The following is a 12,385-nucleotide window of genomic DNA, read 5'->3' as shown; positions in this document are numbered from 1 at the left end:
TCCATCTCAAAAAAAAAAAGAAAGAAAGAAAGTAGATTCAATGCACCATAGATCAAGCTTAATCTCAAACATAGGGTACTAAGTAGCCTCAGGGGAAAAAAAAAAAAAAGGCAATTGTTCTCCATCAACTGAAGCAACTGTGGCCTCAGACAGCTGGGTACTGAGAAAGCACACTCCTGGTGGATTCCACGCCCACATGACAGAGGAATGGAATAGCTCATAGGGATTCTTAAGGATGATGTCAAGGACCAAATAAAGAAAATGAACCCACAGCCCCTGCCCAAACATCTGTTTGACTAATTCTACCTCCACTCTGGGCTATTCCAGGATGATTCAGAAAGACAAAAGGTTACTAGCGCCTTTCCATTTCCTGCAGCTCCTGGGGCTAAGTTGTTCATGCCTCAGGTTTTAGGTTGCTGCCCTCCCCGTGTGTCCCATTTCAACACCTCTGATTTCACCTTTATTCTAGTCACCCCCTACTTTCTCACAGACATTTTATCGAGCAGAGCCAGCTGAAAGAATATGGGTGTTTATCTAAAACTTTATATGAGGATGTTTATCCAGAAGTAAGTTGGAATCCCATAATCCCACTCCCCGCTGGGCTGCCACTCAGACGGTGTACAAACCAGGCTGGCCTGGGGTTGCACCTAAGGGAAGGAAACCCACATCTTGCCCAGAAATGGTCAGTGTGGAATCTCAAATTTGGAAAATTATGCCGACAGCATCTTCAACCATTTTGAACTGTTCCCTAAAGAGTTTTCAACAACAACAAAAAACAGTAAGAGAAATTCTTGAGTTTGCAGGATGGCAGATAGAAAAGAATTTTCTGAAACACTGAAACTCCCTCCCCTTGTGAAATAAAAGAACTGACTGGTGTTGGTTGGAACCAACATGGCCAAATTGAGTTTGCACAGAGTGAGCCTCTTGAGGTCACAGTCTACATTTCCACCATGTTTCATACCAACAGCCCTCAAGTTTGCACGTGTGACCCATGAGGAGGCATGCAGAGATAACTGTACGTGTGTGAGGACTTTCCAGACCCACACTTTCCTTCCACCAATCACCTGCTAGTCTCAGAATCCACCCCCTAAGCTTTTTCTGGTAAAATTACTGCTTTAAACCCAGCACGGGGAGATAGATTTCAGTTTGATTCCTGTCTCCTTGGGAGTTGCCTTTCAGTATAGAGTTTTTATTTTGTTTTTCAAAAACCCAGTGTCATACTATTGGCTTCGAGCACATTGAGCAGCAAACTCCTTTTGCTCAATAATTATCTTATTCTTATCTTGGAGACAGTCAAGAAGAGATAATCACTTTTTTGGGACAGCCACATTTAATCAACAAATTATTTAACCAACATGTGTGGACATAAAAGAGGAAAAGGAGATAAAAACCAGATGGTTGGCTCATTTTAGCAGATTTGGTGATAGAAGCCTGAGGTCCTGACAATGGACACAAGGTGTGGCTGGAGTCAGCTAACTATTATGCTGAAGCTGTCAACAGTGATGACAAGAAGTGGTCAAAAGTCCAATCCAGTCATTCTGCCACAAACGGTCTGGGACCTCCCCAACCATGAGACAAGTAGATCAACTTTCACCAAGAACCACGAGTCCAGCATGCCATGATGCCCTCTACAGTAGATAAGGGTTCAGGCTCAATCCACAGTTTGACCGTGTTTATTCTCTCCAGAGATGTGACCCTAGCCACAGACTTCTAAATGAGTGACCTGACAGATTAGCAGCTAAGATTGTTTTCAGTTTGCAGCCCCATAGATGATGTCTTCTTCATTCAAATAGTCTATAGCTTTCAATATGGAAGACCAAACAGCTAGAAAGTAGTCAATGACACAAAACCCTTGAGTTCTGACCACTGAGTGGAGTGGCCACTCCTGCTTCAGGTTCCGCATGGCTGGCACTGAGGTTCAACACCCACAGCAGCCCAGTGGAACCATGAAGTGTCATTCCTCCTGATCCATTAGAAAATGAGGACTAGGCATTTAGTAAATACTCAGTGAATCGTGTGTTGGGGGCGGGAGGTGGGGTCCCATAGAGCCAGCAGCATTGCTTTAGACAATGGAGGGGAACAAAACATTCACACCAAAGATAAACCCTAATTTTTTTTAGTGTTGAGATATTTCTGTTCCAGTCTCCTTCTAGAATATATTATTTCTATTTACCAACTGGCATTCTGAGTTCTTTTATAGAGTCTGAATTGACCCATCTCAAAATTGAAATTGAAGTAAAAAACTGGAAATATATTGTGATATAAAGTTCCCAGCCCTAAGTTTGCCAGGAGCTCCTGACTTTAAGCAAGCTCAAAGCTGACTTCAAAATCAGTGTAACTAGTAGTGTTATGGTTGCTATGAGTCCAAGATCCAAAGAATACCTCTAGGTGGAGGCCGACTTCTTTGTCAGAGGCTCCAAATGGCAAAATCCTCAAGTTTTTCTTGACAACAGGAAGAATTGAGTAATGCAAATCTGCCCACATAGTTCCACTAAACTTTAATTGGAAGGTAAGACTAGATGTTTACCCCTCCCAAAATATGAATCTTCTGTTCTTTTCATCTGGGATCTGTGTGTATATGTGTTGGGGTATGCTTTACCAACCAGCAACGAAGTTCCAACTCCGTCTTGGCTTTTACTTCCTGCTTGTGCAGAGTTTGAAGGACAAACAAGTGACAGCTGAAGATCTTCTTGGGTCTTTCGTGAGCATGTGCCTGGCCCTGAGCATCCTCATTTCCTCCTAAATTTCAGGACTATGATCACAGTCCTAATTCCCAGTGTCTCCTTCCCCAGTCTTTCCTCCTAGGGCTTTTCAGCATCTTTTATTTTTTTGAGAAAAAGTCTCACTCTGTTGCCCAGACTGGAATGCAGCGGTACAAGCTCGGCTCACTACAACCTCCACCTCCCAGGTTCAAACGATTCTCCTGCCTCAGCCTCCCGAGTAGCTGGTGCGACCACTCCCAGCTAACTTTTGTATTTTTAGTAGAAACGGTGTTTTGCCATGTTGGCCAGGCTGGTCTTGAACTCCTGACCTCAGATGCTTTGCCCACGTTGGCCTCCCAAAATGCTGGAATTACAGCCATGAGCCACTGTGCCCAGCCATGACTCTCTTTTGATCCAACTGAAATTCTTCGCCCCTCCTGGGCTGGGCAATTCACTTCCATTAAATGCTTTGACAAACATTCGAGATTGTTCCACTTTTTTAATGAAGTAATTCAGCTTTTCTAATGAAATAATTCTAAGTAATTCTGCTATGGTATACTTTGGACACAGGGATGTTCCAAATGAGGAAACATGGAATATTTCATGACTGCATTTTATGCTGCAAAATATCTATGTGAATATTTTACCCATGGGTACACTGTGGATATTTGTGCTTTTAGGAAAAAAATATACAGTTATAAACCTTGTAATGTGCACAACTGAAAATCTTCAAGAAGCTGCAAAAGAAAAATGCTGAATAGAGTTAAAGGAAAATACGAGCACTTCACAAGAGCAAAAGGAAAGAAAGAGAACCATGTAGAGAAGAAAAACTAAGAAGCAAGTTCTCCTGGCAGATGCCGCCAGATCACGAGGCTGTTAAAGCTCTGTGGGCTGTTCGCCTGGCCTGGTTAAAATGTAATAAACAAAGAAATAACATGACCAGAGGCATCCCTGATGTGATGTTTCCCAAACTGAGAACCAAAATAAAAACTATGAAAGACACAAGGAAATAAGGAGGAAGTATCTCAAGAAAGTATATGCAAAGCTTTGTATGCCGGAATTACATTTAAAACATTTAAATAAATATAATTTAAAAAGAAAAGACATATTCATTTTATGGAAACAACAAGACACTATGAAGTTTAAAGGCGTATTTGAAAAAGAGTCAAATGGAATACAAACGAGAGAAAAAATATCAGGCTAGTAGTGAATGGGTTAACCATTAAACAGATGGCGAGAGGACTAGGGAACTGGACTACTAAGCAGAACAAATATAGCCACATACACTAGAGAGGCAAATTTTATAAAAGATGAGTATGGTTACACACAGATGAGGACCAGAAGGAGTGAAACACACCCGTTTCCGCCAAGCGCGGTGGTGAGCGCCTGTAATCCCAGCACTTTGGGAGGCTGAGGCGGGTGGATCACTCAGGAGTTCAAGACCAGATTGGGTAACGTGAAACCCCATCTCTACTAAAAATAGAAAAATTAGCTTGGTGTGAGTGGTGGCGAGCGCCTGTAGCCCCAACTACTCAGGAGGCTGAGGCAGGAGAATCGTTTGATCCAGGAGGCGGAGGTTGCAGTGAGCCGAGATGGCCCCATTGCACTCCAGCCTGGGTTACAGAACGAGACTCAGAGGGGAAGGGGAGAGAAAGGAAGGAGGGTGGGAGCGGGGAGAGAGAGGGAGGGGAGGGGAGAGAGGAAGGAGGTGGGGGAAGGAGGGAAGGGAGGGGAGGAAGGGGGAAAGGAAGAGGAGAGGGGGAGGGGAGGAGAGAGGGGAAGGAGGGAGGAGGGAGGGGGGAGGGGGGAGGGGGGAAAGGTGTTGCTGTTCTGACTTCCCAGAATAGGGAGGGAGGGATGGCTCAACTCCTAATACAGAAGAGCGAGTGCTACACTTTCCTGGAGGTGTGTCTGGGCATGGAGCAGAGAGAGGGCTGCTGCACCAAGTTCTCTGCCCAGGGAGGAGCAGCTCAGGCTCCTAACCCAGGCAAGTGGCAAAAACTGCAACCAACCTAATAATTCTGTCGCCTACTCTAATAAATGAGCCACAATAACATGCACTCATACAGATAAGTTTCCAAACATGTGGAATTCAAAATCTACATACAAAATAAGTCATGCTATATGATTCCATGTATATAAGCTAAAAAGCAGTTGAAAGTACAGGTGAGCTGTACTGTTAGGTGTCAGATCGTCGTTACTCCTGGGGCAGTGACTGGCAAGGGCCCGAGGAGGTGGCTGGGGTCTGACGATGTTCTGTTTTACAACCTGTAGTTGTGCACTCGTGGCCTGTGCAAGCATTACAACTTTTTACCATGAAAGCCGTGATAAGAGGGAGGTGTAGAGAGATGAATGCCTACACTTAAAAAGAGAAAGCTCTCAAAATGACACCGTAACATTACACCCCAAAGAACTAAAAAAAAAAAATTAGCAGAAAGAAGGAAATGATAAAGATCAAAACAGAAACAAACCAAATAGAGAATGGAAAAACTATAGAAAAATTAACAAAACTGAGTTGGTTTTTACCAAACTAAAATCAACAAACATCAAGACTAATACAGAAAAAAGGAGACAATATGTAAATAAATAAAATCAGAAATGAAAGTGGAGACATTATCTCCACTAGTAATGTATCAGATATAAAAAGAATCATAAGGGACATTATAAACATCTATATACCAACCAACTGGATAGCTTAGGGAAAATAGAAAAATTCCAATACACATTCAACATGGTACTGGAAGTCCTAGCTAGAGCAGTGAGACAAGAGAAAAAAATAAAAGGCATTCAAATTGGAAAATAAGTCAAATTATCCCTGTTCATTGATTATGTGACCTTATAACTAGAAAAACTCTTAGATTTGATAAATGAATTCAGTAGTTTCAGAATACAAATTCAATACACAAATATCGGTAGCATTTCTATATACCAACAACGATCAAGCTGAGAACCAAATCAAGAAGGCAATTCCATTTTCAACAAGTACAAAAAAATAATAAAATACCTAGGAACATACGTAACTGAGGAGGTGAAAGATCTCTAGAAGTAAAACTACAAAACACTGATGACAGCAATTGCAGATGACGTAAACAAATGGAAAAAATCCCATGCTTGTGAATTACAAAAATTAATAGAGGCAAAAAGACCAAACTGCTTAAAGCAACCTACAGACTCAATGCAAATTACCAATGTCATTTTTCACAGAATTAGAAAAAACAGCACTAAAACTCATATGCAACCAAAAAAGAGTCCAAGTAATCAAAGCAATCCTAAGCAAATAGAACAAAGCCGGCCACATCGCATTGCTTGACTTCAAATTATACCATAAGGCTATAGTAACCAAAACAGCATGGTACTGGTATGAAAATGGACACACAGATTAATGGAACAGAATAGAGAGCTCAGAAATAAGGCCACATGTTTATAACCAACTAATCTTTGACAAAGTTGACATGAAAATACACTAAGGAAAGGACACCTTATTCAATAAGTGGTGCTGGGAAAATTAGATTGCCACATGCACAAAAATGAAACTGGACCCCTACTTATCTATCTATCACTGTATGCAAAAATCAACTCAAAATGGATTAAAGACTTAATGTAAGAATTGAAACTATAAAAATACTAGAAATAAAACTAGGGGAAACTCTTCCAGACATTGATCTAAGCAAAAAATTCATGACTGAGCCCAAAAGCACAGCCAACGCTGAGTGCGGTGGCCCATGCCTGTAATCCCAGCAGTTTGGGAGGCCGATGCAGGAGGATCACCTGAAGTCAGGAGTTCAAGACCAGCCTGGCCAACATAGTGAAACCCCATCTCTACTAAAAATACAAAAAACAGCCAGGGGTGGTGGTGCATGCCTGTAATCCCAGCTACTTGGGAGAGAATCACTTGAACCTGGGAGGTGGGCTTGCAGTGAGCCAAGATTGTGAAACTGCACTCCAGCCTGGGCAACAAAGCAAGACTCTGTCAAAAAAAAAAAAAAAAAAAAAAAAAGCGCAGGTAACAAAAAGAAAAACAGACAAACTGAACTTAATTAAATTAAAAAGCTTCTGCACTGTAAAATAATCTACAAAGTGAACAGACAACTTGAATAATGGGAGGAAATATTGGAAATACTTATGTTTCGGGGGACTAATATCCAAAATTTATAAGAAATTCAAACAATTCAACAAAAAAAAAATAAATAATTCTTTTTAAAAGTGTAAAAAGGACATGAATAGACATTTTCAAAAGAAGACATACAGATAGCCAGCAGGCATATGAAAAAATACTCAACATTACTGATCATCAGAGAACTCCAAGCTAAAACCACAATGAGAAATCATCTTACATTAAGTCAGAACAGCTATTATTAAAAAGACAAAAAATAACAAATATTGGTGAGGATACAGAGAAAGGAGAACCCTTATATACTGTTAGTAAGAATGTAAATTAGTGCAACCTTATGGTAAACAGTATGAAGATTTCTTAAAGAACTGAAAATAGGGCCGGGTGCGGTGGCTCAAGCCTGTAATCCCAGCACTTTGGGAGGCTGAGGCGGGTGGATCACGAGGTCAAGATATCGAGACCATCCTGGTCAACATGGTGAAACCCCGTCTCTACTAAAAATACAAAAAATTAGCTGGGCATGGTGGCGCGTGCCTGTAATCCCAGCTACTCAGGAGGCTGAGGCAGGAGAATTGCCTGAACCCAGGAGGTGGAGGCTGCAGTGAGCCGAGATCGCGCCATTGCACTCCAGCCTGGGTAACAAGAGTGCAACTCTGTCTCAAAAAAAAAAAAAAAAGAACTGAAAATAGAACTACCATTCAATCCAGCAATCCCACTATCTGGTACCTACACAAAAGAAAGGAAATCATTATATCAAAAAGATACCTGCCCCTCGTATGTTTATTGCAGCACTGTTCACAATAGCAAAGATATGGAATCAATCAAAGCATCCATCAATGGATTACTGGATAAAGAAAATGTCACACACACACATACACAGATTACTACTCAGTCATAAAAAAGAATGAAATTCTGTCTTTTGCAGGAACATGGATGGAACTGTGGACCATCATCTTAAGTGAAATAAGTAAGACACGGAAAGATAAGTATTGTATGTTCTAACATACAAGTAGGGACTAAATAATGTGTACACATGGATGTAGGGTATGGGAAGATAGACAGTGGAGACTTGTAACGGAGGGGTGGGAGGAGGTGGGTGACAAAAAAGTATTTCCTGTGTACAGTGTGTGCTATTTGGATAATGGATGTCCTAAGTCCTGACTTCATCACTATGCAATTTATGCATATAACACAATTATACCTATACCCCCTAAATTTATACAACTAAAAACATTTTTACCTGCCAAGATATAATCAAGAAGAAACAGGAAGCATGAGCAGACCAGTAGCAAATAAAGAAATTGAAGTAGCAATTAAAATCTCCCAAGAGTCTGGGTGCAGTGGCTCAGCCTGTAATCTCAGCACTTTGGGAGGCTGAGGCAGGAGGATTATCTGAGGGCAAGAGTTTGAGGCCAGCCTGGCCAACATGGCGAAACCCCCTCTCCACTAAAAATACAAAAATTATCTGGGCCTGGTGGTGGCTGCCTGTAATCCTAGCTACTTGGATCGCTGAGGCACACAACACCGCCCAATTTTACTTCTTGTAGATTTACAACCAGACACTTTGGTGATAGTAATGTGAGAACAGGAAGTGCAGGTACAGATTTTTCTGTCCTAAAAATATTTTTTGCAGCTTCTCAATTGCACAGGCTTATGGAATGGTCGGAATGGAGTTTCAATGTTGAACTTCCCACTAAGAATCTTTTCTACCTTGTACCTGTAATTGGTCATTTTTCCTCCGGCATCTGAGAAGTGGTTAGCTCAGCAGCTCCCACAGCTGGATAGTTCTAAAGGTATGGAAAATTCCTCTTCATGAATTGAGCCAAAATGGCTTCTGACATTCTTTTCAGCTAAGCTGAAAGATAAACATAGTGGTCCCTCCGTATCTGTGAGTTGCGTATCTGTGGATTCAACCCACCACAGATGAAAAATATTTGGGGAGAAAAATGGATGGTGCCTCTGTACGGAACATGTACGGACTTTTTTTCTTGTCGCTAGTCCCTAAATAATACAGTGTAACAACTATTTACGTAGCACTGACGTTATAGTCTGTATTATAAGTAATCTAGAGATGATGTGAAGTCCACCAGAGGATGTGTGTGGGTTACATGCAGTCATTTCGCCGTTCCGCATAAGGCACTGGAGCAATGAGCTGTGACTCTCCTAATGTTCCCCAGTCACTGTCCTCCACCCACGCACACCTGGCCAGGTCTTTCCTGCAAAGGTGAGGCTGCCGACTATGTCCCGCCTGAACTGGCCGTGGTCCCATTCACAGACTGAGATTTCCTGAGGAGGACGAAGGAGAAGGCCCCAGCCTCTGCCTGGACCACCGATGCCACCCAGAGGTGCTCGCCGCCTGCTTCCCTGGGAGGCGCCACTCTCCCAGGCTGGGTCTGGGGCGGACCACACCCCAGGGTTGGAAGCTCCGCTGGGGACACTGAGCTAGTTCCCTTTTCACTCTGATCCAGGCTGCAGAGACCTACAAAACAACAGTTGGTTCACAGGTCCCAGAGGTTGGAACCAGGAACAATCGCTCTGAGCCCAAACTGTTCCCGCGTTAGAGAGAACACGGAAAAGACCCAAGGGGGCGCCTCCAGGTTCCCGCGAGCGCCCAGAGCCGCGTCTGATTGGTGGGTGGAGCCTCCTCGCCACGCGCCCCCGCCTCGCTCACCCACACCGCGGACAGCCCCACCCCCCGGGCACCCCGATCCGCCCCAGCACCCCCTCCGCGCGCCCCTGCCCCGCTCACCCACACTCCGAGGCCCCCGCCCCCAAGGCATCCATGATCTCTGCCCACCCTCGCCCCGCACCCGCACCCTCCCTGCGCACCCCCTTGCCCAGCTCCGCGCACCCACACCCCGGGCACACACGGCCCCCGCGCGCCCCCTCCCCGCGCACCCTCCCCGAGGGCCTTCCCCTCTGCTCCTGGAGGCTTTTTCTGGAGACTGCGCCGCGGGTCTAACACCTTCCTTTCGTTTTTAAAAAGCTTGCGAGCCTGGCCCGGCCCTGGTTCCGCCCAGAACCCTAAATAAGGAGGCTTCGAGTCTAGAGGTCTGGGAGAAAGGGCGCCCAGACCGAGAATTGACCGGAGAAATTTGGGGCAGGGGGAAGGCGGGCTCCTCTGCTTCCCAGTCCTGGTATCTGCGCCCAGGGATGTTGGACCCAAGGGGAAGGGACTCGCCCGCCTGAAACATAAGGGGCGCGCTGAAGGGTTCCCAAGATTCCTTCCAGCTCTAAGTTTCTGCGATGCTCGGGGATCCGAGGAGGTATTCTTTGGTAGTCAGAGTCAGAAGATCCCAGAATGTTGTTTGAACCGGGGCTACGGACAGGGGATCGGAAAGTTGAGGCAGGGGACCTGGCGCAGGATGAACAAGGCCGGGACACTTCCAGCAGCGTCCTCCTGGACAAGCAGGTCAACGGACCACGTCTGGGGGGCTTCTATCCCCCTTTCCTGTTTCTGCCACCCCCTCTCCGGCGCATGCGACCGCCTCTCTAGTCCCTGCCTTCCTGGCCCTCGTTCAGCCTGTTTTAGTTTAGAATCTATGCCCAGTGGTCACTCAAGGCTGCTGACCTTCAATCTAAGGCATTAAGCTTCCAAAAGCATATCTAAGAGGGAGGGCAGAAGGAAAGGGACCGACCGCCTCCGCAAGTCAGGACAGACCGTGGAAGAGAAGCCAGGAAGTCCAACAAAACCAGCACTGCTCTTTATTGAGGTGTCGGGGTGGAGCAAGAGCATAGCCTGAGGACAGGAAGCTCTCCGAGTTTCTCAGAGAGGAGGGTCTGGGTCCCTGGGCTAGGAGGAGTGCGGTGGGTGACTCGGGAGCTCACGAGACTTCAGGAAGTCCCTGTACTTGGCCAGGAAAGGGTTGATCAGAGTGTTCAGCTCTTGCCGAAGCTCCTGCAGAGCCTTGTCTCGCTCTTGGGGATCCCCGGTCACCTGCTGCCGGTAATAGTTGATGTAGAAGTTCATCCAGTCCTCCACCACAGTCACCATGTCTTCTTCAGAGATGAGAGGGTCATTGAAGACCTGGGGGGTGGCGGAGAGGTAATTGGCAAAGGAGAATGTGGTCAGCAATGGAGTTCAGAAAACCCAGAATAGTCCGGCAACACCAGTTCTCACATTCTCCTTCCTCTGCGTTGCATCCCGCGTCTCTTGCTGTTTCCATCAACTCCACCATTACTTCATCCGCTCCAATTATCCTCTGTTTTCTGCCCTCATCCTCCACCCCCCAGTCTCCAGGCCAGTTCTTTGAAAGGAAAAGCCTGAACTCACCTGCTGATTCAGCAGAACGTTGAACTCCTTCAGTCCTGCGGAAATGAGATCCTTATTGGCCTTAAGAAGAGCCATCTGTCTGGGTAGAGAAAAAGGTAGAATTTACATATTCGTTTTCCTCCTCACTGGGTGTTTCCCCCAATTCACCCCCTCCCCTTAAATATCCCTCCTGCCCTGCAGGGCCACCTCCTTTCCAAAACCTTTCACATCCTGCTCTGCTATGAGGTAATGATTTTCCCAGGTTAGGCTCACCTTCAGCTCTAACAGGCTGTCTCACCCACGCTCTTGAGGGTGCCTCAATCTCTTTGTGCCAAGCTATAGATGTAGGCAAGGAGTCGAATGTCAGCCTAAGACAGAAACGCCCTGCAACTAGGTCCTGAAGGAGGGTGATAGGTCATTCTGGGGAGGAGAAGAAGGGAGAGGCTTCCCTGAAGTTAGAAAGATAACAAGGCAAAAAGAAAAAAAAAAAACAGATAAATGAGGAAACCCAGAAAATGCAAGAGCCAAACCGAGGACATGTCCTTGCCCTTTGCCCCATGTCTCAGTATCCAGGCTCGAAATGCTATGGAAACTGACATTTACTGAGACCCTGTTACATGACAGAGGCTTTCGTGTAATCACAATGATGTGATGGCAATTATTCTCCTAATTCAGAGATGATGTATTAATGACAGCTTGCATTACACTTATTCATTTGTGCCAAACACTGTTTCAAACACGTATAAAAATTTATCCTATAAAATTTCTTTTTAGACACATTTTGCAGATAAGCCATCTGTAAGTGTGTGGATCAAACTCCACCAGGCCTCGCTCCACAACAATGGAAATGACTAGTTGGGCGTGGTGGTGTGCGCCTGTAGTCCCAGCTACTTGGGAGGCTGAGGCAGGAGAATTGCTTGAACCTGGGAGACAGAGGTGGCAGTGAGCTGAGATTATACCACAGCACTCCAGCCCGGGTGACAGGGTGAGACTCCATCTCAAAAAAAAATAATAAAAAACAAAGAATGGAGATGCACTTGTGTTGTTCATTACCACGTGAATAGGTACCCAATAAAGCAGAAATACTTCTTCTTTTTAAATATTTTTCCTAGTATTTTCCATTTTCAGTAGATGTTTCTCAAATTTCAAAGTCACTACATACTAATTGAAATAAAACAATACAGAAAGGTACACTGAAAAGTTGAATCATTTTTGCCACCTTTAAAGTAACCAGCATTAAACATGTGTATATTTCCTGTCACTTTTTCTTCCATTCAAAACCCAACATTCATGGGTGCCTATGCACTCATAAAGGTTTGC

The 12,385-nt window shown here is 44.7% G+C and overlaps 1 protein-coding gene across 7 annotated transcripts; it reads right to left on the bottom strand.

Annotated features, from left to right (window-relative positions):
* Positions 1-10,495: 10,495 nt before the first annotated feature.
* AHSP (alpha hemoglobin stabilizing protein) lies at positions 10,496-11,625 on the bottom strand. 7 transcript variants are annotated; one of them, XM_032243328.1, is made up of 3 exons: positions 11,339-11,625; positions 11,087-11,165; positions 10,496-10,840 (listed from the first exon to the last, which is right to left on the bottom strand). In XM_032243328.1, exons 2-3 carry the CDS (start codon positions 11,159-11,161, stop codon positions 10,607-10,609), a joined length of 309 nt encoding a protein of 102 aa, XP_032099219.1. In that variant the 5' UTR covers positions 11,162-11,165; positions 11,339-11,625; the 3' UTR covers positions 10,496-10,606. The 7 variants fall into 7 exon arrangements, with proteins under 7 accessions (XP_032099219.1, XP_032099220.1, XP_032099223.1 ...); XM_032243329.1 differs by having other exon boundaries at positions 11,087-11,161; positions 11,339-11,556; XM_032243332.1 differs by having other exon boundaries at positions 11,294-11,392.
* Between the last annotated feature and the right edge of the window lie 760 nt (positions 11,626-12,385).

Source organism: Sapajus apella, unplaced genomic scaffold, assembly GCF_009761245.1.
Source record: "Sapajus apella isolate SASKATOON/1434 unplaced genomic scaffold, GSC_monkey_1.0 scaffold51, whole genome shotgun sequence".
Taxonomy (NCBI): domain Eukaryota; kingdom Metazoa; phylum Chordata; class Mammalia; order Primates; family Cebidae; genus Sapajus; species Sapajus apella.
The sequence above is the reverse complement of the archived record's forward strand: the minus strand, read 5'-3'. Positions and strand labels throughout refer to the sequence as shown.